The following is a 27,789-nucleotide window of genomic DNA, read 5'->3' as shown; positions in this document are numbered from 1 at the left end:
TTACCCTCCTATCCAGTATCTCTATCCCCCCTCCACACCATCCCTTGTGTCCAACTTCTCTCCCTTTCTGTTACTTCCCTCCATAAATCCCATTGTCCATCATCTCTCTCCCTCTCCTCTGTTTTCAGACCCATTATTTCTTCCTCCCCAAAGTCCGGCATAGGCACATCTCTTTGAACCCTCTTTCCCTCCCTCTGTGTACCTCTATACCAGGGCCCCCCTCCCCTGAAGGTCTGTATCCCACCCCTTAAGGCCTGTGCCACCATCCCTGTTTCCCCCTTGAAGGCTTGTCCCCCCCCTTAAAGGTCTGCATCCCACCCCTAAAGGCCTGCCTGTCCCCCCCCTTGAAGACCTGTCCCCCTTTGAAGGCCTGCCTTCCCCCTTGAAAGGCCTATCCCACCCCTGAAGGCCTGCCTGTCCCCCCTAAAGGGCTGTCCCCCCCTTTGAAGGCCTGCCTCCCCCCCTTGAAGGCTTGTCCCCCCTTGAAAGTCTAACCCACCCCGCAAGGCCTGTCCACCTCCCTTTGAAGGCCTGCCTGCCTGTCCCACCCCAAAGGACTGCTCACTCCCCCCCCTGGTCCGGCTTCCACCCCCCTGGCCTTCCGCTTCCCCCCCCCGGCCTCCCCGCATTGTTTACCTTCCAGCCGGAACAGCCTGCAAACAAGATTGCGGTGTTAGCGATCTTAGTACCGCTTCGGAGCTGGTTCCTCTGTCGCAGTCCCGACCCTCCTCTGACATCAGAGGAGGGGCGGGACCGCGACGGACGAACCAGCTCCGAAGCGGTACTAAAATCGCTAACACCGCGATCTTGTTTGCAGGCTGTTCCGGCTGGAAGGTAAACTGTGGAGAGACCGGGTGGGAGCCGGACGCCGGGTGGGGGGGGGAAGCCAGTTTTTTTTTGTTTTGAACTGATTCGAATCGATTATCCCGAAGTGAATTGGTGAACTGATTCGAATCGTGAATCGGGCAGCACTAGTGTGCAGACAGAGGTTTTCCCATCATGAGGCTGATGAAAAGCAGCAATCGCACTGAGATGGACTCGGATAGATGTAGACTGGAGTCCAGATTGTGATAAGTGAAGTAAATAATCCAAAACAGAAGCCAAGGAGGTACATTGGCTCCATATGGCGAGACTTACGATTTAGTAGAAGTCTCAGTAGCTTTGGATAAACGAGGCATAGAAGACTCAGTATCTGGAGGAGAGGGTTTCTGCTGAAGAAAGGTCTCCTGAGGAAGCTTGGAAATGAGATGCCGCGAATGCCTCGAGCGATGCCTCGATCGAGGTGGAGGAGACTGTGTCCGAGGAGTAGGTGAAAAGTTACTGGATGAGAACCGGCGAAACTTCTGAGACTTGTCTCTAGGTGCTTCCACCAGGGTCTCAGACTGCCGCTCAGGCTGGCTCACAGGAAGCAGGGTCGAGGACGGGAGGAGTTGAGCCATGACCGAGGAAATCTGCGTGGTCAGAATGGCTTTTAACATGTCCTTGAACATGGGCACCGAGACAAAGGGATCAGATCTCGAAGGTGCAGCAATGCACTCCAAGGAGGGCGACCTCGAGGTTGAGTATTCCCGATGCTTGGAGGCATGCTTAGCTAGAGGTCTAGTCGAGGCTGGTAGGCCGGCAGATATGGCTTGGGATGCCTGGGACTCTGGAGACTTCTTAGGAGTAGTACCTGAAGGAGAGACAGGAGACTTACCTGTCGAGGTCTTCAGAGGAGCTGCCGTCGAGGCCTTCGAGGCCTAAGGTATCGAGGCCGAGGCCTTGGTGGAGACAAAGGCTGGAGTCGAGGTCGAGGCCTTATCAGCCGACTGATCTATTGTGCCAAAAAGTTGGAGGAGCCTGGCACGGCACCAACAAAGGGCCCGAGGCTGGAGGGTAGCACAGCACGAACAAGCGTCGGGACAATGTTCAGGACCCAGGCAAACAATACACCGACTATGAGGATCGGTGATTGAAAGGGTCTTGTTGCACTGGCTACACTTTTTGAACCCGGTTAGAGGCCGGGACATAGAAAAAAAGGAAGGCCGATGTACCGAACAAGATGAGCGGCCAGGCCTAAGCCATAAAGCCGCTGCCGGAAGAAAAAGAAAAAATAAGTGGGGTTTAAAAAAAAAAAATTAAAATTATTGATTAAGGAAGAAAGCACAATGAAACGCACAGTGACTAATAAAATAAAAAAGCCGCGGTGAGAGAAGGCAACGAAGGCTGCAGAGCTAAAAGAAGAGGACTTCTCGGCTCCGCGGAAAATGTTGAACTGAGGTACTTCACAGGAGACGCACGCCCTAACTTGGACGGGAAGGCACTCGCGCATGCGCAGTGCAGCACTCGGAAGCTCTTACAAAGATCTTCAAGCAAGTCTGCTTTCAAGGATGTCCGATGAGGGGCTCCGTCAGTGACGTCACCCACTGTTGAGAATATGCTGCCTGCTTGTCCTGGGATAACATCTCTTAAACATCTCTAATCTAATTGGGGGGGTTTTCCAATCAACAGAAAAAAAAGATTAGCAGAAAACACACCAGTTGGCCTACTGAAAACCAGATGTCCTAAAAAAAATCATTAATTGAAGGAAAGTGTTGCATAGTGGTTAGACCTACAGCCACAGCACCCTGAGGTTGTGGGTTCAAACCTTGCACTGCTCCTTGTGATCCTGGGCAAGTCACTTAATCCTCCAGTGCTCCAGGTTACATTAGAGAGACTGTGAGCCTACTGGGACAGAGAGGGAAAATGTTCGAGTATCTGATTTGTAACCCGTTCTGAGCTCCTTTGGGAGAATGGGCTAAAAAAACTGAATGAATGAATAAATAAATAATTAAATGGCACAAATCACTACCAAAATTTCTCAGCAAGGCAAAAAGCTCTCCAAAGAATTGTACTTTTTCTAGTTGTCTAAAGTTACCATTGCAAAAAATGACCATATAGGCAATAAGGCCCTGAATCTATAGTGTTCAACTTCTAGACGCCGTTTGATCAATCAACTGCTAGCTGCCGATTATTGAATGATGCCTAAGGGGCTCATAATCAAAACAAAAATAAATCCAAAAACAGGCCTAAGTGGGTACTTGGACGACCTAAAAGACAGGTCATCTAAGTGCCGATAATCGAAATGGGTTTTTGGATGTATTCAGACTTTTTAGGCCATTGAATCCCACTGTGCGCCCAGAGCTACTAGTGGCGGAAAAATAAAGGCGAAAGAGTTTGTGAGATATAAAAAAACCAAGAAAAGGTTTTTTTCTGTAATGGCCCCACAATTATGGAACTCTTTACCTCAGTATATAAGAGAGGAAAATGACCTAAAACTTTTTAAAGGCATTCTGAAGAGTTTCCTTTTTAAAGACGCTTTTAACTTATACAGTAATTATATTTTTTAATTCATAATCATATATTTTATTTTTTTTTCTTTTTATCTTAATCACCCTACCTGCTGTTTTTACCATTTATGTATTCTTTTATATATACAATTGTAGTTCTGCCCTTCCTTTCCTTATGTATCTGTTAGTATGTCAAACTTATTAATCTATTATTAATAAACTAATATGTACACCTCTTTCTTTATATTTGTAAATCGCTTAGCAAATTAAATTAAGCGATTCAATAAGTTAAAAATAAACTTGAAACTTGAGTGCAAAAAGGACTACAGGGTGAAACTGAAAGAAGCCAAGAGAGAGATATGTCTGGTGAAAGCACCGGTGGAAGAACAAATGGCTAAAAATGTAATAAAGGGAGACAAAAATTTTTTCAGATATATTAGTGAAAGGAGGAAGATGAAAAATGGAATTGCTAAACTAAAAGATGCTGAGAACTGATGTGTGGAGAGTGATGAGGAAAAAGCAAATGTGCTAAACAAATACTTCTGTTCTGTGTTCACAGAAGAAAATCCTGGAGAAGGACCGAGATTGTCTGGCAAAGTTACACGAGAAAATGGAGTAGATTCTGCGCCGTTCACGGAGGAGGGTGTTTATGAGCAACTTGAAAAACTGAAGGTGGACAAAGCGATGGGACCAGACGGGATCCATCCCAGGATACTAAGGGAACTCAGAGAGGTTCTGGCGAGTCCTATTAAAGACTTGTTCAACAAATCTCTGGAGACGGGAGTGATTCCTGGGGATTGGAGGAGAGCGGATGTGGTCCCTATTCATAAAAGTGGTCACAGGGATGAAGCAGGAAACTACAGGCCGGTGAGCCTCACTTCAGTTGTTGGAAAAATAATGGAAGTGTTGCTGAAAGAAAGGATAGTGTATTTCCTTGAATCTAATGGGTTACAGGATCCGAGGCAACATGGCTTTACAAAAGGTAAATCGTGCCAAACGAACCTGATTGAATTTTTTGATTGGGTGACCAGAGAGCTGGATCGAGGACATATGCTAGATGTAATTTACTTGGATTTCAGCAAAGCCTTTGATACAGTTCCTCATAAGAGGCTGTTGAACAAACTTGAAGGGCTGAAGTTAGGACCCAAAGTGGTGAACTGGGTCAGAAACTGGCTGTCGGACAGACGCCAGAGGGTGGTGGTTAATGGAAGTTGCTCGGAGGAAGGAAAGGTGACTAGTGGAGTCCCTCAGGGTTCGGTGCTGGGGCCGATCCTGTTCAATATATTTGTGAGTGACATTGCTGAAGGGTTAGAAGGAAAAGTGTACCTTTTTCCAGATGATACCAAGATTTGTAACAGAGTAGACACTGAAGAGGGAGTGGAAAATATGAAAAAGGATCTGCAAAAGTTAGAGGAATGGTCTAATGCCTGGCAACTAAAATTCAATGCAAAGAAATGCAGAGTAATGCATTTGGGGATTAATAATCAGAAGGAACCATATATGCTGGGAGATGAGAATCTGATATGCACGGATGGGGAGAGGGACCTTGGGGTGATAGTGTCCGAAGATCTAAAGGCGAAAAAACAGTGTGACAAGGCAGTGGCTGCTGCCAGAAGAATGCTGGGCTGTATAAAGAGAGGCATAACCAGTAGAAGGAAGAAGGTGTTGATGCCCCTGTACAGGTCATTGGTAAGGCCCCACTTGAAGTATTGTGTTCAGTTTTGGAGATCGTATCTGGCGAAGGACATAAGAAGACTTGAAGCAGTCCAGAGGAAATGAAAATGATAGGCTTGCGCCAGAAGATATGAGGAGAGACTGGAAGCCCTGAATATGTATACCCTAGAGGAAAGGAGAGACAGGGGAGATATGATTCAGACATTCAAATACTTGAAGGGTATTAACGTAGAACAAAATCTTTTCCAGAGAAAGGAAAATAGTAAAACCAGAGGACATAATTTGAGGTTGAGGGGTGGTAGATTCAGTGGCAATGTTAGGAAATTCTACTTTACAGAGAGGGTGGTGGATGCCTGGAATGCGCTCCCGAGAGAGGTGGTGGAGAGTAAAACTGTGACTGAGTTCAAAGAAGCGTGGGATGAACACAGAGGATCTAGAATCAGAAAATAATATTAAATATTGAACTAAGGCCAGTACTGGGCAGACTTGCATGGTCTGTGTCTGTGTATGGCCGTTTGATGGGGGTTGGCCTGGGGAGGGCTTCAGTGGCTGGGAGGGTGTAGATGGGCTGGAGTAGGTTTTAACGGAGATTTCGGCAGTTGGAACCCAAGCACAGTACCAGGTAGAGCTTTGGATTCTTGCCTAGAAATAGCTAAGAAAAAAAATTTAAAAAATTTAAATTTAATCAGGTTGGGCAGACTGGATGGACCATTCGGGTCTTTATCTGCTGTCATCTACTATGTTACTATGTTTACTATAAGCTCAAAAGGGTGGTTTTGGAGGAATGGTTAGGGCAGGATGTGGACAGGATGTAGGCCAACCTAGACTTAGTTGTCCTGTAGCGATAATCGAAAGTTTTACAAGGCTGCCTGGACAGAACTTATACCTTGTGACTTACTCAAAGTTAAAACAGGTATAAGTGCTGGATCGGGTTGCCGCAATCAGTTTAGCACCCACGGCAGGGAACCCGTCCCCCTCCACACAAAGACTACGGAACCCATGAAGCTGTCCCCCACCCCCGAATGTCCTGGCACCACCCCTTAAGACATCCCCCAGAAGAAGGGATGCCCAGTCCTTCTTGTCGGAACACCCTCCCCCCGGCAAATTTCCTCAGCAAGAGGGATGCCTAATCCCTTCTGCCAGAAACCCCCCCCCCAAAAAAAATCCAAAGTACCTTGTTGTAAGTTGGCCAGCTGGCCGCCTTCACTGAATAGTGGGCCTGCCCCTTCCTGGTGCATTATGGGGTGCACCATGGAGGGGCCTTAGGCGCCTGGGCCAACAAGAATCTTAGGCTTGTCTCCCAGTGCATTCTGGGATGCACTGGGACTGACATAAGATTCTGATTGGCCAGATCCCTTAGGTCACTCCCATGGGCCTTAGGCACCGGGCCAATCAGGGCCTTAGGCCCCTCCCCGGTGCATCCCATGATGCATCAGAAAGGGGCAGGCCTGCCACCAGAAAGTTTGGCCACCGGAATTCCCCCCTCCCTCCAGACCTCAAAGTACCTCGTTGTAAGTTGGCCTTGAAATGGTAGGCACCTACGGGAAAATTTTTTTTTTAACTGATTTTAATGATGCTTACAATTATCAGCACTGATTAAGCCAATTAAAAAAATTAAGTTAGGTGCCTAGATCAGCTAAGCATGCTGATCTTGGCATCTTTTATAGAATCAGGGTCTATGGTAGTTCCATACTAACCAGTTAATGTGTGTTAATGTGGATGCGCAGTTTAAAGAAGGAACACTCACTCTCCACCCTCCGACATGCACTCGCTAATTTGTCAGTTAATGCAGGATGTCGGAGCATATCCTACAGCAGTGTTTTTCAACCACTGTTCCGCGGCACACTAGTGTGCCGCGAGATGTTGCCTGGTGTGCCGCAGGGCCCGGAGCTGACAGGGGGCCCGAGGCAGGGGCGCCAGTAGCTCGCCAAGGCAAAGTGAGTCGATCACCCAGGACTCACTTTGTCTTGGCGATCTAATCTATCGAGCCGATAAGTCTTCTTCTCCCCGACGTCAACTCTGCAGTCGGAGAGGAAGTTTGGGTCAGCCAATCGCTGCCTGGCTGGGCGGAACTTCCTCTCCGATTGTAGAATTGACTTCAGGGAGAGCATGCGTCGGCGTCAGCTTTGGGGCCTGTTATCCATTGGTGGGTCCTGTTCCCCGATGGCAGCGGCAGTGGCTTGGGCAACGGCAGGGAGAAAGAAAGAAAGGGGGCAGGCAGGGAAACAGAAGGAAAGAAGAGAAAAAGAAAGAAAGGTCAGGGAGAGAGGAAGAAAAAGTTGGGGGAGGGAATGAGGTGTGGAGGAGAGAAAGCATACAGGCTGATAGAAGGGAAGAAAGATTGGATGCACAGTCAGAAGAAGAAAGTGCAACCAGAAATCACCAGACAAGGTAGGAAAAATGATTTTATTTTAAATTTAGCAAAGTGGAGGCAGTATTACCACAGTTTTCAAAGGAATTTGCCCAAATAACTTAATAGTTAACTGGGTAAATTCCCAGAGATGAAAACTTCCCTTCACTTACTATGCACAGTTCTGAATTTATATCTGCTGTCTATATTTTACAATATGGTCCCCTTTTACTAAACCGCAATAGTGGTTTTTAGCGCAGGGAGCCTATGAGCGTCAAGAGCAGCGCTAAAAACTGCTATTGTGGTTTAATAAAAAGGATGGAGGGTATATTTGTCTAATTTTGTATGCTATAAAAACCAAATACAGAGAGAGACTGAGAGCTGTTGACGAAGAGCTACGTGTGTGTCTTTCTTCGATTCCAGCCAGAATATCAGCTTTGTGTTCAGCCAAACAGGCCCAGGTTTCGCACTGAATAAAGTATTTTATAATTTTTATAATTTTTATTTCGTAATAAAGTAATTATAAAATACTTTCTTTGTGTTTATTTGATTCCTATTCAAGAGAATTACTTTATATATAGTCAATATAGGCAGAGAGTTAAATTTTTTAACATTTTCTAATGGTGGTGTGCCTCGTGATTTTTTTCATGAAACAAATGTGCCTTTGCCCAAAAAAGGTTGAAAAACACTGTCCTACAGTATGTAATTTTAAGCTGTGTCAAGCACATGTTAGTACCTAATGCAGTTTAGTAAGAGTCCCTAAAATAAGTGATCTATCCATATACCACCTAGATCTCCTCTTATCCGGATCTACTTTAGGGAGTTTGGATATTACCTGAGCATGGCGGGAATATACTTTGAGCTAAGATCACAGGAGTGCACAACTGGAATCACTAAGAGTCCAAAAGCCAATCCTTGATTAAATTTTATGAGAAGTGGAATCACAGTTATAATTCTTTTCATAATGCCAAGTATCTGTTAAAGCTAAGTGTTTCTATACAAGGTTATATAGCACCTGTGCTTCTCCTATTTGTAATGCCAGATGCGCTGATAAAGGACCACATCATTGACCACTTTGATGGACACAATTTGATGAGGACCAGCCAGCACGGCTTCAGCAAAGGAAGAACTTGCTTGACGAATTTGCTGCACTTATTCGAGGGAGTAAACAGGCAGGAGTAGAGAAGGGTAACCCAGTCGACATTATATATCTGGATTTTCAGAAGGCATTTGACAAGGTCCCGCATGAATAACTAGTTTGAAAAGTTGTGAACCATACTCACGTGGATTAAAAAACTGGTTGGCGGATAGGAAACAGAGAGTGGGGGTAAATGGACAATACTCGGACTGGAAAAGCGTCATGAGTGGAGTGCTGCAGGGTTCGGTGCTTAAACCCATGCTCTTCAACATATTTGTAAACGATGTGGAAATTGGTATGATGAGTGAGATGATTAAATCTGCAGATGATACGAAGTTATTGAGAGTAGTGAAGACACAGGGTTGCGAAGACCTACAATGTGACATAAAGACGCTCAAGAAATGGGCCGTGACATGGCAAATGAAGTTTAACATGGATAAGTGTTATAATAACTTTATTTTTATTTTTTTCTATAATAATAACTTTATTTTTCTAACAGCCATAGTCAAACTGACTTCTAGGCGGTTCACATAGAAAGGTGATGCATGTTGGTAACAAAAACGTTATACATGAATATAGGATGTCTAGGGCAGTACTCGGAGAGACCCGGGAGAACTGGTTGACAAGTTGACGAAGCTATCCGCTTAATGCATGGCGGCAGCAAAAAGGGCGAACAGAATGCTAGGAATGATTAAGGAGAAGGTGATCATGCCGCCCTCACCTGGAGCACTGCATCCAGCACTGGTCGGCGTACATGAAGAAGGGTCCAGAGAAGAGCGACTAAAATGGTTAAGGGGCTGGAGATGGGAGAAACTGGGCCTCCAAGAAAATGAAGGGAATAGACTTAGTAGATAAGGACAGGTTGTTCACCCTCTCCAAGGTAGGGAGAACGAGAGGGCACTCTCTAAAGTTGAAAGGGGATAGATTCTGTATGAACGTAAGGAAGTTCTTCTTTACCCAGAGAGTGGTAGAAAGCTGGAATGCTCTTCCGGAGGCTGTTATAGGAGAAAACACCCTCCAGGGATTCAAGACAAAGTTAGACAAGTTCCTGCTGATAGGGCTGGTCTCAGTTCGGGCGCTGGCCTCGTCTTGTGATGTATCAGTAGCTTAGTTTAGTTTATGACCATTTCGAATCGGCCTTTGTCCAAAGCGAATGACAAAAGAGCGCTTTCCTCCTAGGCCCACTTTCCTCTCTGAGGTGATGTTGGCCACCGCTTTTGCCTACCTGGGGATTCGGCGGGACCGAGTGACGTAGAGCGCGAGGCCGCACGAGCCGTCACTGGGGCGGGGCCTGCTCAGTCGTCGACGTCGTCTGCGGCGCTCGAGGCCCGGCGGGAAGGAGCGTCGGACGGAGGCAGCTTTAAGGTGGGGGCTCTGCGCTAATGTCCGTTTACCACACCCGATACATAGAAAATGCAATTGCCAGCTACTCTGCATATGCATGAGAAGAATTTGCATATTGTGGAAGCGTCACCTCCTGAAAAGCGGTCATCACCCGCCCAATGGCCATTGCGCCTGCGTCCTCGGAAGGGAGAGACCATTAGACTTCCAGGAAGGGGGGGGGGGATGGTCAGGGCCGACTCGGGGAGCGGAAAGGGCGGACTCTGTCCAAGTTCTACGAAAACGAGACGAAGGAAACGAATCGGTAAGTTGCAGGAAAAGGCCCTCGGGGCATTTGGTTGGGAATTGAGGAGAAGGAGCTGGTGGATCAGAGGGCAAAAGGAAAGCAGCCTTAGAGTGAGTTGCAGTAGTCCAGTGGTTCCCAAACCACCCCCCAGCCAGTCAGGTTTTCAAGATATCCCTCATGACTATGCATGAGAGAGATTTGCATACCTGTCACTTCCATTATATGCAAATCTCTCTCATACATATTCATGAGGGATATCTTGAAAACCTGACTGGCTGGGGGTCCCCCAGGACAGGTTTAGGAACCACTGCAATGAGTAGTTGCCAGGGATCTTAGCATTGGTCGCTTTTGTGGCTGAGAAGTTAACCTGAGGGAAAGTATGTTTTCATTGAACCATTATCTAATTCTGTCTACTTTTGAATTCATACTGCTAATGTCAGAAGGATCAATGGGGTGAATGAGGTGTAGGCGTAAGCGGTAAAGCCATTGGATTGACAGAGGGTCAGGTAGATGTTCAATAGTAAAGGGGAATGCCAAAGTTACTAAATGTAAACTAAAGATGTGGAGGTGCAGTCTGTAAAGTAAGACGTCAACCATGCAAGGATTTGGTTTGAAATACCAATCCAGGCTAGCCTTTTAAGTAATAATTGGTGATCTATTGTGTCAAAAGCTTAGGGGCACATGCGATGAAGCTACTAAGTAGTAGATTTAAAACAAACCGGAGAAAATATTTCTTCACACACCGTGTAATTCAGTGTTTCTCAGCTTCTTCAAGCCAAGTACCCCCTAAGTCTAACAAATATCAACCAAGTACCCACCCAAACTCTGCCCAGGCTCCACCCCCATAATAATAGTATTAATTGTAATGCAATTTCTTCCATCCATTTTTCATATACACACAATATAATCTTATTAATACATAATGGTAATCACAAATTTTTTTTAAAAAAACCACAAGCCACACTCAGAAAGTATGGCAATTCTTATGTTCTTAGTTGGTTTGGAGGGAGAGAAGGGGTGCCACTAGACACTTCATTCTCTCAACCAATTCTTCTACACTGCCCTGCCCTGGATCTCACATGCTAAATATGCTTTTAGAATTTTTTTTTTTAAGCTTGGCTGCCAATGGAGATAATTGAAACACTGATAAAAGATAACATTGTTCAACACTTGGAGGATCACAATTTAATAAGGGCTAGCCAACACAGCTTCAGAAAAGGGAAGTCATGTTTGACAAATTTACTACAATTCTTTGAGAAAGTGAACAAACATATGGACAGTGGAGATCCAGTGGATATAATTTACTTGGACTTCCAGAAAGCATTTGACAAGGTCCCACATGCAAGGCTTATGAAGAAACTACTAAGCCATGGGATAGGAGGAGAAGTGCACAGATGGATCGGCAAATGGCTAGAAAACAGAAGGCAGAGGGTTAGCATAAATGGGAAATTCTCGGACTGGGAGGAAGTGACTAGTGGCGTGCCCCAGGGCTCGGTTCTTGGGCCTATCTTGTTCAATATTTTTATAAACGACCTAGAAGAGGAAACAACATGCAATATAATAAAGTTTGCAGATGACACAAAACTATGTCGGGCAGTTGCCTCTCAAAGGGACTGCGAGGACCTCCAGAAAGATCTGATCCAGCTGGAAACGTGGGCAACAAAGTGGCAGATGAACTTTAACATAAAAAAATGCAAGGTGATGCATCTAGGAAAGAAAAACACAAAACATGAGTATAAGATGTTGGGGGTGGCATTAGCAAAAAGCGAACAAGAAAGGGATTTAGGGGTACTGATTGATAGTACCCTAAAGCCATCGGCACAATGTGCGGCAGCGGCGAAAAAAGCAAACAGGATGCTAGGCATAATTAAGAAGGGGATCACGAGTAGATCGGAAGAAGTCATAATGCCACTTTATAGAACAATGGTTAGACCGCACTTAGAATATTGTGTCCAACACTGGTCTCCATACCTCAAGAGAGATATAACTCTACTGGAGAAAGTGCAGAGGCGAGCCACGAAACTTGTCAAAGGAATGGAGCATTTGAGCTACAAAGAACGACTGTGGAAACTGGGACTGTTTACCCTCGAGAAGAGAAGACTGAGAGGGGATTTGATAGAGACTTTTAAAATATTAAAAGGATTTGATAAAATAGACCAAGAAGCAGCATTGCTAACATTTTCGGATGTGACACGGACAAGAGGTCATAGCCTGAAACTGAGTGGCAGCAGGTTCAGGACAAATGTCAGGAAGTTCTGTTTCACACAGCGGGTGGTGGGTGCTTGGAATGCACTCCCGGAGGAGGTTGTGGTGGAGACTACTGTACTGGGATTCAAACGCAAGTTGGACGCACACCTTCTTGCATATCATATTGAGGGATACGGTAAAGTCGGGTCTCCAAAAAGGAGTACCTAAATGGGCTGCCGCGTGTGCAGAGCACCGGACTAGATGGACCTCGGTCTGATCCGGTGAAGGCGTTTCTTATGTTCTTATGGATGTTTTTGCTTTAAGGTAGTATTCGGTTTAGCCCCTAAATATATAACTGACCTTTTCTCTCTCTCAACCAATAGACATAAGAGAAGCTCACACATGAATTTTGTTTCTCCACTGGTTAGAGGATGTAAATTTAAAAGACATCATCAACATCTTTTCTCACATCAGGCAGCATTATGGGGTAAAGATCTGGAACAATTGCTTACGCCTACTACTTATGGGGAATTAAGGAAACTCCTAAAAACATATCTGTTCCTGAAGTATTTAGGTAACTGACCTGTAAAATCTTAGTCCACAATAATTGATCTCTAGAGCTGTTAATCACTAGCTTCTAACTTTGTTAATTCTACTCAATTTGTAGCATTTTTTATCATTGTACACCACATAGAACTTCACGGTCCTGCGGTATATAAACTGTTATTATTATTAAATGTTTTTATTCAGTTTAAAAAAAATCATATAAACAACAGAGAACAGATCGTGAACATCGTAGTAAAATACAGTTCTATATCGCCCCCCCACCCCCAAACAGAAGTATCTCTTACGCATCAGTCCCGTTATCTATGAGAGCTAGAGGTTAACCGTTCAACAGTCTGCTGCGAGCATGTGGTGTCAATGTTTGCCAAAAAGGCTCCCATATTACACAAAAATGTTTTCCCTGAGGGGAATCAATCTCTGCACAGTCACGGCGCTCCAAAGCAGCTTGTCCAATCATAAGGGATCGCCAGCAAGAAATTAGCATGCATTTAAATGCAGTATGCAGTACTGTGCCAAAACCATTTGTGCACCTGACACACAATAACAAGCACAAACTTGGCATGAAGAGCATGTTAACGCTGATGGCAGTTTTTCAGCATTGGCTCCCCTGAGAGGGAAAGGGGTAGAGTATTTCTAGGAGCTTGCTGGCGGGGAATAAGAGAGAGGGAACCCTCCAGAGATGCTTGCTGAATGAATAGGCAAAGGGAATCTCCAAGAGTTGATGAATAGGGTTAATGAATACCCAAAACAGGTTAGCTAGGGATAGGGTGGAGTATCTCTAACAGTTGCTGAGTATTGAGGGCCTTAGGATAAAAAATAATACATAGAAACATGAAGGCAGATAAAGGCCAAATGGCCCATCCAGTCTGCCCATCTGCAATAACCATTATCACTTTCTCTCTCTTAGAGATCCCATGGGCCTATCCCAAGCCCTCTTGAATTAGCTTATCTACTAAAATTATTGAATCAATCTTATGATGACTGGTGTCTGCTTCACTGGATGCATAACATGTAGGATTTGGTGAGTTAGGAGTGAGGTTCAGACAGTCCCCAAGAGCTGAGGGATTAATGATGAGTTAAAGAGGAAAGGATCTGCAAAAAATGGGGAATTAGAATACCACAATGGAACCCCCCCAATAAAAAAAACTGCCCGATTCATAATGTTAGTGGCAAAATGCATTAATAACAAAACACGTAGTGAAAAAAGGGAACCACGCCAGTCCATTTCAAATCTTTCAAAACAGCCTAGCCTGGTTCATTTTAATTCTAGGTTTAATAAATAACAAACCTCCATTTGGCTATGCTGTATTTTAATATAATGTATTTTAAAGCACATTTCTAGACTGTCTAATGAAACTCTTTGGATATAACGATGAGCCAATGAGGATCTACTTGAACTTATAACTATGACCTAACTATTAATAGTTGTGAATGTCCCTGTCAAACTGTCCATTGTAACTTTCTACCTCTTGTAATGTAATTTGACCTTGAACTGGAAATGCGGAGCAAAAAACCTGATTAACAAAACATAATGTAATAATATCAAACACACAAAAAAAAGAACAAGGCCAAGTGAAAGATTAGAGAAACTGGGCCTCTTCTCTCTCGAACAAAGGAGATTGAGAGGGGACATGATCGAAACATTCAAGGTACTGAAGGGGATAGACTTAGTAGATAAGGACAGGTTGTTCACCCTCTCCAAGGTAGGGAGAACAAGAGGGCACTCTCTAAAGTTGAAAGGGGATAGATTCCGTACAAACGTAAGGAAGTTCTTCTTCACCCAGAGAGTGGTAGAAAGCTGGAACGCCCTTCCAGAGGCTGTTATAGGGGAAAACACCCTCCAAGGATTCAAGACAAAGTTAGACAAGTTTCTGTTGAACAAGAACATGCGCTAGTAGGGCTAGTCTCAGTTAGGGTGCTGGTCTTAGACCAGAGGGCCGCCGCGTGAGCGGACTGCTGGGCATGATGGACCACTGGTCTGACTCAGCAGTGGCAATTCTTATGTTCTTATGTAAGCAACCAATGGAAAAGCTCACATAAGAAACAAAATTGAACCTCCCCCTCACCCCCCCCCCCCAAACACACACACACAGGATCTCATGCAACTTTATCCATAGGAATTCCTAGAGTGTTGCCACAAAATTCCTACAGATTTTTCAGAATTTTTGGGATGGCTGAGGCATGCATTTTCCTGTGATGAGAATCTGATATCTCCTCGTGGTTATCAGCAGAGTTTCTAAAATTTCTGCCTAGATGAGAATCACTTATGAAAATCTTTTGCTTGGGGGAATGCACTTATGACAGGATGGGATGGTTCTGTGACTTCTGCCTGAAGAAAGCAGACAGTAACTGAATATATAAATGAGCAGTTGCTTTGCCTGCAAAATTTTGGAAGTGTGCTAATAATCAATCATACTAGTAAATCTCTGGGATAAGGGAATAAAAATATTGTTGGGCAAATGTATCCAGAAGTTGATATTTACCATAATGCTTGTAAGCTGGACAAAAAACCTTGCTGAAGTACGAAAAAAACTAGATCAGATATTCATCAGACCAGAAACGTTAATTTCTTTGCTTTTTTTTTTTTTTGGTAGGAATTTAATATAAAACAAAGATGTTTACATTCCTAAGAAGAGCAAGCAGTTTTCAGAGAGTTTTTCAGGTGAGTTTCTTGTTACTACAGATAGTTTTTAGTTTCAAAATCCTTTTATTAAAGAATGTCAAAAGTAACATACCGTACATGTTTCAGATCTTTGTCACATTATTATTATTTCTACCCCGAAAATAAGCCCTAATTAATATCCCTCCCATCCCTTTGTGCAGCGGAACCCCACCAACCCTCCCATGCCTCCGAAGCCTTCCCTCTGCCGCAGCACTGAAATTCTGTAACTTCATTCAACTTGTTTGACGCAGAATAAATTCAAAATAGCATTAACTTAGCAAAAGAATAAAAGTAATTCTTTGCTTCTTTTCTTTAGGCTTTTACTGTGATCGCCGTTTTAATGCAATGAGGTTTTCACTGGCAACGGGCTGCTTTAAGGCCTTCCCTCTGCCGCATCACTGATGAAGAAGTTACAGAATTTCAATGATGCGGCAGAGGGAAGATTTTGGCGGAGAAGGCTGCGAAGCAGCCCATTACCAGTGAAAACCTGATTGCATTAAAACAGCGATGAAGTTGGATGAAGTTACAGAATTTCAGTGATGCGGCAGAGGGAAGGCTTCGGTGGTAGGGAAGGCTCATGGTGGGAGGGTCAGTGGGGTTCTGGTGCACAAAGGGATGGAAAGGAGGGATAACATGGTACAGTGTTTTCTTGCTGATGTGGTTCCTATCCTAGTCAGGACACTCATTTTTAGTATGCATTGTCTTGGAAAATAATGTGATGTGTGAAATGCCATTATTACTGGCAGGTAGATAATAGTGTGGTTCTGGAGGTAGTCTTTGAAGGCTTTTTGGTGTCATGCTCTGGTACACATGGTATCCTGGCTTCTAAACATAGCAAGTGTCAAGGGTAGATACCGTATTTCCCTGAAAATAAGCCCTAGTGCATTTTTTCGAGCACAGATTAATATAAGACCGTCTTATTTTCGGGAAACACGATAGTATTTGGGATAGAAGTGAAGCTGTCAGAATCTATAGCCTGGCCTGGTTTTTCCTTTAGTAGGATGGAAAGGAATAAGGAGTGACTCTGCCTGACAAAAAGAAAATGCTTTGCTTCTCTTCTCTAATTCCAGGCTCCCTCTTTTCCTGCTCTGAAGTCAAGCAGACAGAGTTTTCCCACTGGCAGCTGCGTGCAGGGATGGGCTTCTCTTCTCTTCAAACCAGCTCTTTTTAATGCCAGCCAGGCTCCTGCCTTGACCATTTCCCAGCTTCAGGGCTTCCACTCCTCCCCCCCGCAGTTCAAGAAAAGGAAAGCCAAAGAAGAGCCCCAACAGCGAGAGCTGGACCTGCTACGCTATGACATGAGGAACCTAAAGGAGGCACCAAAGCCTGCCCTGTACCTGAGTTTTGCAGGACTCATCCCTTTTGTTTCAGTCCCCCTGATTATGGCAGTGACCAAGGTTTACTATGTTGAGGTGGCATTTGCACAGGTGGCATATGGGGCCTGTATGCTCTCCTTCTTTGGAGGTATCAGGTGGGGATTTGCTCTTCTGGAAAGCAGCCTTGCCCAACCAGACTGGCTGAACCTGGTTAATAGCATGGTGCCTGCTCTCCTGGCCTGGATAGCCCTGCTCTACAAAGACTTGCTGACTCAGGCTACAATCTTTGTCATTATCGGCTTGGGGATCGCCCTGCACTATGACCTGGCCCTCCTTTTAGGCTATCCAAGCTGGTTTAAAGCCCTCCGAGCCATTGTGACAATTGTGGCTGTCTCATCTCTTGTGGTCACTTTACTTCTTAAAGGTTTGTATCCAGAAAAATCCTTAAGCGATGGACAGAACTGATAATTTAGAGATGCTGACATTAGCACCTACAAATGTTTTGACAATAAAAAGAATTGTGTCATTTCTCTTATGCAGATGCTTGCAGGAAACAGGACTTTAACAGCCCCCAGCACTGCTTATCTCTTTGCTTTTTCATAGTGTGTCTGGCTTATTTGTATGTTTTTTTGACAAATGGAAATGTTAGGATTCTATAAAAGTGATGTTGGAACATCTTGCCTGGTGGTATTCAAACTTGGGTTTCAGTAGGTTATATTTTTGTAGCGCTCTTTCTTAGCTCAGTAAAATCAATCAGGCAATAGTGTAGTCTTTAGTCTGTTAGGGTTTAATACAAAACAGTGTTTTAGCCTAGATTAATGATTTAGGTTGCATTTCAGGGCATATCATCAGATTAGAGCACCAGAGGAAAGGCTCTGGTGTTAATTTAATTCCTTCCCACCCCAAGGCAGAGCTTTTTGATTTATAGTCTCTCCAGCCAATCAGGAACAGGGCATTACTTTAGTAGGATTTTTCTGCCCTTTCTTTTTTTTTTTTTAAATTCCAGGTGTAAGTACTTCTACACCACAGTAAGGCTGGGAAACATCATATCACCAAAGCTGCTGCTCAGGTTATGACTTCTGTCTCTGTGTAGACAGAAAATGTTACCCAGGCAGAGGGAGTAGTTCCATCCAGTCTATGTCACTTTTTAAGTTGTCGATTTGGCTTAGTACATCACCAAGATTTCTTTCAGTTCCTCCGCATAATCACCCTTGAAAACCATTTCCAGTTCAGGTAGATCTGATGGAAGCCTATTTGCATATTCCAATTTGGCAAGCTCATCAGAGATTCATTCGTTTTGCTGTTTTAGAACAGCGTTATCGACTTACTGGGTCAGACCAATGGTCCATCTATGCCAGTATCCCGTCTTCGCGGAGGCCAATCCAAGTCACAAGTACCTGGCAAAAACCCAAATAGTAGCAACATTCCATGAGGCCTGTGGCCTGGCCACTGTTCCTCGCATCTTTTCCAAGGTGATGGTAGTGGTGGCGATGGCACTTCGCAAGGAAGATATTCTAGTGCATCTTTATCTGGATGACTGGCTCATTTGGGCAAAATTGTTTCAGGAGAGTATCACAGCTTCTTCAGTCATTGGGCTGGGTAGTCAACCTGGCCAAGAGTCATCTTCAGCCATCGCAAACCCTAGACTATTTGGGGGTGTTTTTTGGCACCATGATAGGCAGGTATTTTCTGCCGTAGGTTGCAACCTCAGATCAAGTCCCTGCTTTGAGCAATGAATCCTCAGGCTTCAGAATATTTAAAAGTTCTGGGATCCATGGCTGCATCTCTGGAAGTGGTGCAGTGGGCCAAAGCCCACATGCGACTTCTTCAGAAGGCTCTGCTTTCCAAGTGGTCTCCGCATTCACAGGACTTGGATGATTTGCTTCCTCTCAGGAGTCTGGCCTGTCACAGTTTGCGGTGGTGGCTTGTGGAGAGTCTTCTGTTGGAAGGGATGAATTTGCATCCTCTTCAGTGGACTCTAGTAACCATGGATGCCAGCTTAGCCAGATGGGAAGCCCTCTGTGTGGGTCAGGTGATGCAGGGATGCTGGTCAGACGAGGAAGCCAGCTGGCCAATCAACGTCCTGGAGATCAGAGCATTTCAGTTGGCACTGATCTCCTTTCTGAGGGTTCTGAGGAACAAAGCAGTTCGCTTGGTGTCAGACAATGCCACGACCATGGCCTATGTGAATTGCCAAGGAGGCACCAAAAGTCCCTCAGTGGTCTGAGAGACAGTTGTCTTCACGTCGTGGGTGAATTGCCATCTTTCTGGAGGACTTGTCCATGGTGCACGTGGTAGTAGACAATATTCAAGCAGAGTATCTAAGCAGAAATCTCCTGGAGCCATGGGAATGGCGACTGAATGCAAAGGTTTTTCACTTCATTGTGTGCAAATGGGAGCTACTGGTCATGGATCTAATGGCAATGTCATCCAACACTCGTTCCCCTTTTTTTCAACAGGCAAAGAGACAGTCGAGCGGAAGGTCTGGATGCTATGGTACAATCTTGGCCATTATAGGATCTTCTGTATGTGGTGGGCAGAGTCATTCAGCAGATCCAGAAGCATCCCAGTCTGGTACCGGTAGCTCTGGATTGGCTGCAAAAACCATGGAATGGCAACCTAATGCGGTTGCTAGTGGAGGAGCCCTTCCAGTCTGGATTTCTTGCTTCAGAGATTCATGTGGATGATCGATCCAAGTTGGTTCTCGCTTATAGCTTAGCTCTTCAGAGGGCGCGTTTGAGCAAAAAGGGTTATGCTCTCTGTTATTTCTACTCTGTTGCACTCAAAAAAGATTGACTTCGCTAGTTTATGTTCGAGTTTGGCATATCTTTAAGGAGCTGGTGTGTTAACCATCAGATAGTTCCTTTGAGAGAGCTTCTTTGCCAAACATTCTGGAATTTTTGTAGGGCCATATAGATAGCAGTTTGGCCTAATCTTCTCTGAAGGTCCAGGTGGCAGCCTTATCCCATTTTGACAGTTGTATCCGTGGTTGGCCTTTGGCCTTTCTTCCAGATGTGGTCTATTTCTGTAGATGGATTTGGCTTATTTGCCCTCCTGTTTGGCCCTTTGTTCTACCATGGGATCTCAATTTGGTGTTGTCAGTCTTGGTGGCAACACCTTTCGAGCCATTATACAGTTCTACTTTGAAAGATCTCACCCTGAAGGCATTTTTTCTGATGGTGTTGTTATGTAACATTTCAGAATTGCAAGGTCTGTCCTGTCGAAAACCAACTTTGATGGTTTTTTTAAAGAAAAAATACTGCTCAGGCTGGTTCCTTCTTTGGTGTCACTTTTTTCATGGAGTTAGTCCATTTCGCTTCTGGTCCTGGGTGATCGTTCGGGGTCAGAGGAGAAGTGGTTGCATTGTCTGGATGCGCAGAGAGATTTCTGTTACTTGTCCATGAATTTCAGCGTACAGATCGCCTGTTTGTCTTGATAGGACAATGAAAAGGTGAGGCAACCTCCAAAGCCACTATCGCTCAATAGATTAAAGAAATGGTGGTCTGTGTACTTGTTGTGAGGCAAGAAGATTCCTGAGTTGATGAAGGCTCATTCTACCTGGCTCAGGCTACTTCTTTGGCCGAACATTCCTTGGTTTCTCCGCATGACATTTGTAAAGTGGCAGTTTGGTCATTCCTTTGCTCGTCATTATAGACTGGATAGTTTCACCTGTCAGGATTCTGTGTTCAGGACCTGGGTCTTGAAGGCAAGTCTGCAAGGGTCCTGCCACTGATGGTCACTGCTTTAGTACTGTCCATCTGTGCTGGTCTCGAGGGATGATATAGGAGAAATTAGGTCTTAACCTGCTAATTTGTGTTCCTTTATTTATTTAATTCATTTTCTATCCTGTTGTCCCTATTAGGCCCTCTAGACTGGCACAGACTCACCCCATACCTTACTGCAGTTATTTTGGTTCCTAGGTTGGGTCAGGCCTACAAGGGCTGATGGTCTAACCTTCCATTGGTCGCCTTAGCACAGATTGAAAATAACTGGAACTCCCCCCAAAAAAACAAACCAACCAGGATCTGAAACCTACAGACATGTTTCTATATTGCAAGTCATGCTTCTGTCTCCACGTATTGATATAATGGCTTATGGAGTGTCCAAGTTGCCCTATGGGGGGGGGGGGGGTCTCAAGACTATGCTGGTTTCACCAGTGATAAGACAGCAGCTGAACAGGCATTTATGTTACTTAAAAGAGTTCTAGATTTGTCCACTACTTTTTTTCTGCAGTTATCTGCTTAGCTATTCACTGACTGGCTTTCAGGGGACTGCAAAGCCCACTTATAGAATAAATCGAAGCTCAGTGGTTCTCAAGTCTCCATCTGCTGGTAGAAGAGGGACTAAGATTCATCTGTGCCGGTAAGGGACTAAAAGAAAGCAAATTAGCAGGTAAGACCTAATGTCTCCATATTCTGTAATGTTCTGTGATGAAGGGGAACTCTGAATTCCCCGAGACCATAGTTTGCTTCTTAATCCTTAGTGGCACTGCCTCTTCTTGTGATTACCTAACTGTCTAAGGCAGGGCTGGGCAGCCACAACCCAGCCTGCTTTTCAAGATTTCCACAATAAATAGGCATGAGATTTATTTATTTATTTAAAAATCTTATAGCCCACCTGAAACCTAAGTGGGTTCCATAAAGTACATACATAAAATCACCAACACAAGAGAAAGTCCATAACATAAAAACACTAAAATCAAACATACAGTACAATAACTGCTCATCTTGCATCTATGGTTAAACACTGCTCCTCCCCCATTATCAGTCATCCTCAGCTGTCCAACTAGATTGTTCCACAATTTCACCCATGCCTCCAAAATGATCGTAGCTCTGGTATCAACATATTTAAGCTGCTACAACCCAGCCAGTGAGAAACGCATCAGATCTTAGTAAATGGCATGTCAAAGCTTGTGACAAATACCAAAGTACTCCATGATGAATAGCCTGAAAAGTCAACACCAGCACTTTGCATGTACTGTTTCCATTCATTATGGAAATTTGGGAAAAACCTGACTGAGTTGTGGCACCCACCCCTGGTTTAATATGAAAAAGAACACACATTCAACATTTATTTTTAATTGTTAAAAGCTTTAGAAGAATTCTAGGGAAACTCTTGGAAAAGCTCTAGATTGGTCTTGGTCACTGATTTTATACAGAGCCAGCCACAGGGAGCCTTTCACAGCAGTTAATGTGGGGCGAGAGGGTGGTTACTCATGAGCTTACTCAAAGTTTTTCTATGAGAAGAAGTTTGAGTGCCTCACATCTTAAATCTGTCTTCTTTAGCACTCTCCAAACCAGTAGAGGTTAATCTTTACAAATGGGTATATATCCAATCATGACCAGCAGGTGGAGACTGAAAACAAAACTATGGGACAGTATATAATATACTCCCTTCTCTATTTACCTCAGTCTTCTTTCAGTCTCCAGCAGGTGTTGAGTGATCTGTACCCATCTCCCTTGGTAGGGCTGTTGGAATTTGTTTAGGGGGTTTATAATCCCTGTTTTTGGCCGGACGGAGCTTGGGCGGGCCCTGTTTGGGGGTCCGTCCGACCTCGGGGGTGTCAAACCCGGCGGGTCTCGAGCGGGGTCCCTCCCCCCACTTCCTCCACCTCCCCACATTTTTTTAGAGGAGCCTCAGCAGTAAGCCTTGCCCCCTAAATCAAGCAAGGCATATTGCTTCGAGAGCCTGTGGAGTCTGTTCTGTAAAAAAAAAAAATCCTGAGGTAGTGCCGGTCTGAAGGGATGCTTCCCTGTCAGTTTAATGTTTTTTACTGTATTTTTTCTTCTAACCGGCACTTTGTTTCTAGCTAGGTCGCGTCTGGAGCAATTGTGCCCTTCTCCGGGGGAGTGGGACACAATTAGGTCCAGCCGCGAGGCACTCGCGGCCGGACTGAACTCGGTAGTTTGGCCCGGTGATGTGGTGGAGCTCCGTCGGCAGCGGCTGCAGGTGCCCAGAGCTCCCCGCCGATGGTGCCTCGCGAGTCGGCTGGGAGCAGTGGGGAAGCCCGGTCTTCCCCAACCGCCCACGGAGGGATTCCCCGAAGGATTCCCTCTCAGCTGATGTTTTGACAGCTGATGCCGACTTGCCTGTTTTAGCGGCTGGGACTGTTCAGGCTTCTCAGCCGCTACAGGCTATGGAGGGAGCTTTTTTGGCGGGAAAGTCGCCATTTTCACAGTCTGGCCCCTCCATTTTGTCTTCCACCTCAGGTGACCTTCCCCCTGTATTGGAAAAACAGGGGCAGGTTTCTGCTGGGTCCCCTGCTGTGGCAGGGAGTCCCTTGGGACCCTCGGGGGTTTTTCCCCTGATTTCTTTGTGCAGAGCCTATTTTCACGCGGCTGGGGGTCCCGGATGCGCCCAGGGGGTTTCGGGGAGTGGGGTTTCCTCCGCGCTCCCTGCGGCTTTGCCTCTCTCGTCTGTTGTGGCGTCCCCTCCTCCTCCTCCCTTGTCCAAGCGTCTGCGGGTGTCTTGGGACGAGGATTTATGGTCTGAGGAGCGTGTCGGTTTGGATGAGGACCTGGACCCTTTTGAGGATTTCCAGGACCCTCTCGAGGGGACGGCCGCTGGCGGCGGGTTGTCGGGTTTCCCGTCCTTCGGCGAAGAGGCGTCCGTGGTGCGCCTTTTTCAGAGAGATGAGCTACCGGACCTGATTCAACAGGTTTCTTCGGTGTTGCGTTTTGAGGATGCGCCGCCGGAGACTCCGCGTGTGGGGGACCCTCTGCTTCGGGGGATCCGTACCGTTTCCCTCTTTTTTCCCATGCATCAGGATATTCGAGATATTGTACTGGAACAGTGGAAAACGCCGGAGGCGCCGTTTCGTTTGGCGCGCATCATGGCTCGTTTGTATCCCATCCCAGAGGGGGATCGGGCTACTTTAACATCGCCAGTCGTAGACGCGGTGGTCTCGGTGATTTCTAAGTGGCATACCGTGCCTGTTGAGGGCGGTTCTGCCTTGCGGGACTCTGAGGAGTGCAAGTTGGAGAACATTCTTAAGCAAAATTTTCAGGTCTCTGCCTTTGGGGTCCAGGCGGCTATTTGTGGGGGGCTGATGGCTCGCGCCATGTTTCGGTGGGCTGAGCGTGTCCTGGATCGGGAGTCTGATGACTGGTCTTTGGTGGATTAGGAGGTGGCGAAGATTGAGATGGCTGCCTCGTTCCTCTCAGATGCTCTTTATGACTTGGTGCGTATCTCGGCTAAGTCTATGGCCTTTGGCATGGCCGCGCGGCGTATTTTGTGGCTGTGCGCTTGGTCGGCGGATGCTGCGTCCAAAGCTAAGCTTACTAAATTTCCCTTCCGGGGGTCTTTTTTGTTTGGGGAGGAATTAGATAAGTTGCTTCAGACTCTGACGGACTCAAAGGTGCCCCGTCTGCCTGAGGACCGTGCCCGCCCTGCGTCTCGGGGTGGCACTGCCCGGGGGCGTTTGCGGGAGTTTCGCAAGTATCGCCCTGGGCGTGGGGCTGCTTCTTTCCCGGCTCCAGGGTTTTCCCGGGGCCAGTTCTTCCAGTGCATGCAGCCCTTTCGGGGGGCCCGTCAGGGGGCAGGGAATCCCTCCGCCGGTTCCCCCGCTTCCCGTCCTGCACAATGACTCCTTGCCGGCGCCCCCTTTGGTTCCGGTGGGGGCCCGGCTGCGCAACTTTTTCCCCAAATGGGCCGAGATCACGTCCGATCAGTGGGTCCTGGAGGTGGTGCGGGACGGTTATGCCCTGGAGTTCGCCCGCTCTCTGCCGGACCTTTTCCTAGCCTCTCCTTGGAAGACGCAGGCTTTTCGCCAGACCCTTCAGCGCTTGCTAGATCTCAAGGCAGTTGTTCCAGTGCCCCCTCCGGAGTGGGGCACCGGCAGGTACTCCATTTACTTTGTGGTGCCCAAGAAGAAGGGGACCTTTCGGCCCATCCTGGATTTGAGGGGGGTCAAAAGGGCTCTCAAGATTCCCTCTTTTCGCATGGAAACTCTGCGGTCGGTCATTCTGGCGGTTCAGCCGGGGGAGTTTCTCACTTCTCTCGATCTGACGGAGGCCTACTTGCCTGTTCCCATTCGGGCCTCTCATCAGCGCTTCTTCGCTTTGCGATCTTGGGTCGGCACTATCAGTTCTGTGTGCTTCCCTTTGGTCTGGCCACGGCTCCCCGGACGTTCACCAAGGTGATGGTGGTCGTCGCGGCGGCCTTGCGCTCGGAGGGCATTCTGGTGCACCCCTACCTGGACGACTGGTTGATTTGGGCAAAGTCGTTGCAGGAGAGCTCCCGGGTTACGGCTCGGGTGGTGGAGTTTCTCTGGTCGCTGGGCTGGGTGGTCAACCTTTCTAAGAGTTGGCTGGTCCCGGCTCAGCGTCTGGAGTACCTTGGGGTTCTGCTCGACACCTCCTTGGGGAAGGTCTTCCTTCCAGGGCCCCGGGTGAGCAAATTGCAATCTCAGATTCGCCTGCTTTTGGCGTCCCGGTGTCCTCGGGCGCGAGATTCCTCCAAGTCTTGGGGTCGATGGCGGTGTCCCTGGACGTGATGAGGTGGGCGCGGGCCCACATGCGTCCTCTTCAGTATGCTCTGCTCCGGAGGTGGTCACCCCAGAGACACGGTTTGGAGGTTCCTGTCCCCCTGCGAGGCGTGGCGCACGGCAGTGTGCGTTGGTGGCTCCGGACCCCTCACCTGGTTCAGGGTCTGGATCTCCCGCAGTGGACGGTGCTCCTTACGGATGTGAGTCTCCTCGGTTGGGGGGCTCAGTGTTTGGGTCACTCAGCTCAGGGCACCTGGTCCACGGAGGAGGCCTCCTGGTCGATCAACGTGTTGGAGACCAGAGCAGTCCGTCTGGCGCTGTTAGCTTTCCACTCCCTTTGGTTGGGCAAGTCAGTCAGAGTCCTGTCGGACAATGCCGCGGCGGTGGCTTATGTCAATCGTCAGGGGGGCACCAGGAGCTCTCAGGTGGCGCAGGAGGCTCATGCTTTGGGCGGAGTCCCATCTTCTGGACCTCTTGGCCTCTCACATAGCCGGGGTAGAAAATGTTCAGGCGGACTTCCTCAGTCGTCACTTCTTGGATCCAGGAGAGTGGTGTCTCGGCTCCGTGGCATTTCAGTTGATAGTGCAGGCTTGGGGGTAGCCCCTGATGGACCTGATGGCCACGAGTGGCAACGCCAAAGTGCCCCGCTTCTTCAGTCGTCGCAGGGACAATCTGGCCGAGGGTCTGGATGCTCTGGTCCAACCGTGGCCAACGGAGGGGCTGTTGTATGTGTTCCTTCCTTGGCCATTAGTGGGCAGAATACTTCTTCGCATTGTTCACCATCCGGGTCTGGTGGTTCTGGTGGCTCCGGATTGGACTCGACGTCCGTGGTATGCGGATCTGGTGAGGCATCTGGTGGCGGATCCTCTTCCTCTGCCTCTCTTGGACGATCTTCTAACGCAGGGTCCCATTCCCATGTTCGACCCGTTTCTCTTCTGTCTTACGGCTTGGCTGTTGAAAGGGGTCGCCTTAGTAAGAGGGATATTCAGATAAGGTGATCTCTACGCTCTTGGGGTCCCGGAGGCTTTCTACCTCTCGGGCTTATGTGCGGGTTTGGCGTCTCTTTGAGGGGTGGTGCCGGGCGCGGGGAGTGGCCTCTTTTTGCGCTTCCATGCCTACCATTCTAGAGTTCTTGCAGGATGGCCTGGATAGAGGCCTGGCTTGGTCTTCTCTCCGGGTTCAACTTGCGGCCCTGTCGGCTTTTCGAGGGTTGGTGACAGGTCAGCGTTTGTCGGCCATTCCTGATGTGATTCGCTTTTTGCGGGCGGCCAAGTTGCTCAGGCCTCCCCTACGGCTCTCTGTTCCCTCTTGGGATCTCAATCTGGTTCTCTCTGTTTTGGTGCGCCCGCCTTTCGAGCCGTTGGATGGCTGTTCTTTGAAAGACCTTACTCTGAAGGCGGTCTTTTTGGTGGCCATTACTTCCGCTAGGCGTGTTTCTGAGCTACAGGCTTTCTCTTGTAGGGCTCCCTTCTTGGAGTTTTCTAGGAGCGGGTTGTCTTGCAGCCTGTTCCTTCCTTGCTGCCGAAAGTAGTTTCTCCTTTTCATGTCAATCAATCGGTGGTCCTCCCAGTCTTGGGTAGTCGGGAGGGCTCTTCTGAGCAACGGCAGCTTCGCAAGTTGGATGTCGGTCGGGTCCTTCGCTCTTATGTGCAGCGGACCCAGGAAGTCCGGAAATCCGATCATCTCTTTGTCCTTCTGGCGGGTCCTCGTCGGGGGGCTGGCGCTTCTAAGGCTACTATTGCGCGCTGGATCAAGGAGACGATTGCTTCCGCTTATCTTCTGAGACAGAAGCCTGTTCCGGAGTTTCTCAAGGCTCATTCCACTCGGGGTCAGGCAGCTTCTTGGGCTGAGTCGTCGCTCGTGCCTCCAGTGGATATTTGTAAGGCTGCGGTTTGGTCCTCCTTGCATTCCTTTGTTAGACATTATCGGGTAGATGTTATAGGTGCGTCGGGACGCGGTGTTCGGTGAGCGTGTTCTGGTATCGGCCCTGCGGGGGTCCCGCCCATGAGAGGGACTGCTTTGGTACGTCCCATTTGTAAAGATTAACCTCTACTGGTCTGGAGAGTGCTAAAGAAGGAGAAATTAAGTTCTTACCTGCTAATTTACTTTCTTTTAGCTTCTCCAGACCAGTAGAGGTCCCCACCTTGTCTGTTGTTGTTGGGGCTGTTTTTGTTTTTTGCTGCGGGTTCTAGTATTTTTCTAGGGCCGGGGAGAATTAAAGAACAGCAGCTGTGGCTTGGCTGGCGAGCTGTGGGGACATTTTCCTTCGGGTATTTCTCCTCTGCATTTTCCAACAGCATTTGGGTATGTTAGTTGTTACTCCTGTTCGGAGTATTGTTTATTTCTGTTTCCAGTTCTTAGTTCTGCTTGGCTATTCGTCAGACTGATGTAAATAGAGAAGGGAGTATATTATATACTGTCCCACAGTTTTGTTTTCAGTCTCCACCTGCTGGTCATGATTGGATATATACCCATTCG

General features: G+C 47.0%; 2 protein-coding genes across 6 annotated transcripts in view; one reads left to right on the top strand and one right to left on the bottom strand.

The window, feature by feature from the left end:
• DPH2 (diphthamide biosynthesis 2) overlaps positions 1-9,980 on the bottom strand; it is a 51,375-nt gene extending 41,395 nt beyond the window's left edge. Inside the window, exon 1 of one of the 3 annotated variants that reach the window (XM_033916258.1) lies at positions 9,945-9,980. The gene's annotated coding sequence lies outside the window, so the exon portion shown is untranslated. Of the gene's footprint in view, positions 1-9,427; positions 9,661-9,695; positions 9,835-9,944 lie in introns of those variants that run through there. The other 2 variants (XM_033916256.1, XM_033916257.1) reach the window with 2 other exon arrangements.
• Positions 9,706-17,733, top strand: TMEM69 (transmembrane protein 69). 3 transcript variants are annotated; one of them, XM_033916260.1, is made up of 3 exons: positions 9,706-9,835; positions 15,443-15,510; positions 16,581-17,732. In XM_033916260.1, the coding sequence occupies exons 2-3, from the start codon at positions 15,463-15,465 to the stop codon at positions 17,289-17,291; spliced, it is 759 nt and encodes a 252-aa protein (XP_033772151.1). In that variant the 5' UTR covers positions 9,706-9,835; positions 15,443-15,462; the 3' UTR covers positions 17,292-17,732. The 3 variants fall into 3 exon arrangements, with proteins under 3 accessions (XP_033772151.1, XP_033772150.1, XP_033772152.1); XM_033916259.1 differs by lacking the exon at positions 9,706-9,835 and adding an exon at positions 9,967-10,115 and having other exon boundaries at positions 16,581-17,730; XM_033916261.1 differs by lacking the exon at positions 9,706-9,835 and adding an exon at positions 10,406-10,474 and having other exon boundaries at positions 16,581-17,733.
• The last annotated feature ends 10,056 nt before the right edge of the window (positions 17,734-27,789 follow it).

The sequence above is a fragment of the Geotrypetes seraphini genome, chromosome 12 (assembly GCF_902459505.1).
Source record: "Geotrypetes seraphini chromosome 12, aGeoSer1.1, whole genome shotgun sequence".
Lineage (NCBI taxonomy): Eukaryota > Metazoa > Chordata > Amphibia > Gymnophiona > Dermophiidae > Geotrypetes > Geotrypetes seraphini.
This window is presented reverse-complemented; position numbering and strand designations above follow the sequence as displayed.

Coding starts and splice junctions, on each gene's coding strand:
- TMEM69 (XM_033916261.1), top strand. CDS start 15,463: ATGTTTACATTCCTAAGAAGAGCAAGCAGTTTTCAGAGAGTTTTTCAG. Junction 15,511..16,580: donor GTTTTCAGAGAGTTTTTCAG/GTGAGTTTCTTG, acceptor CTCTAATTCCAG/GCTCCCTCTTTTCCTGCTCT.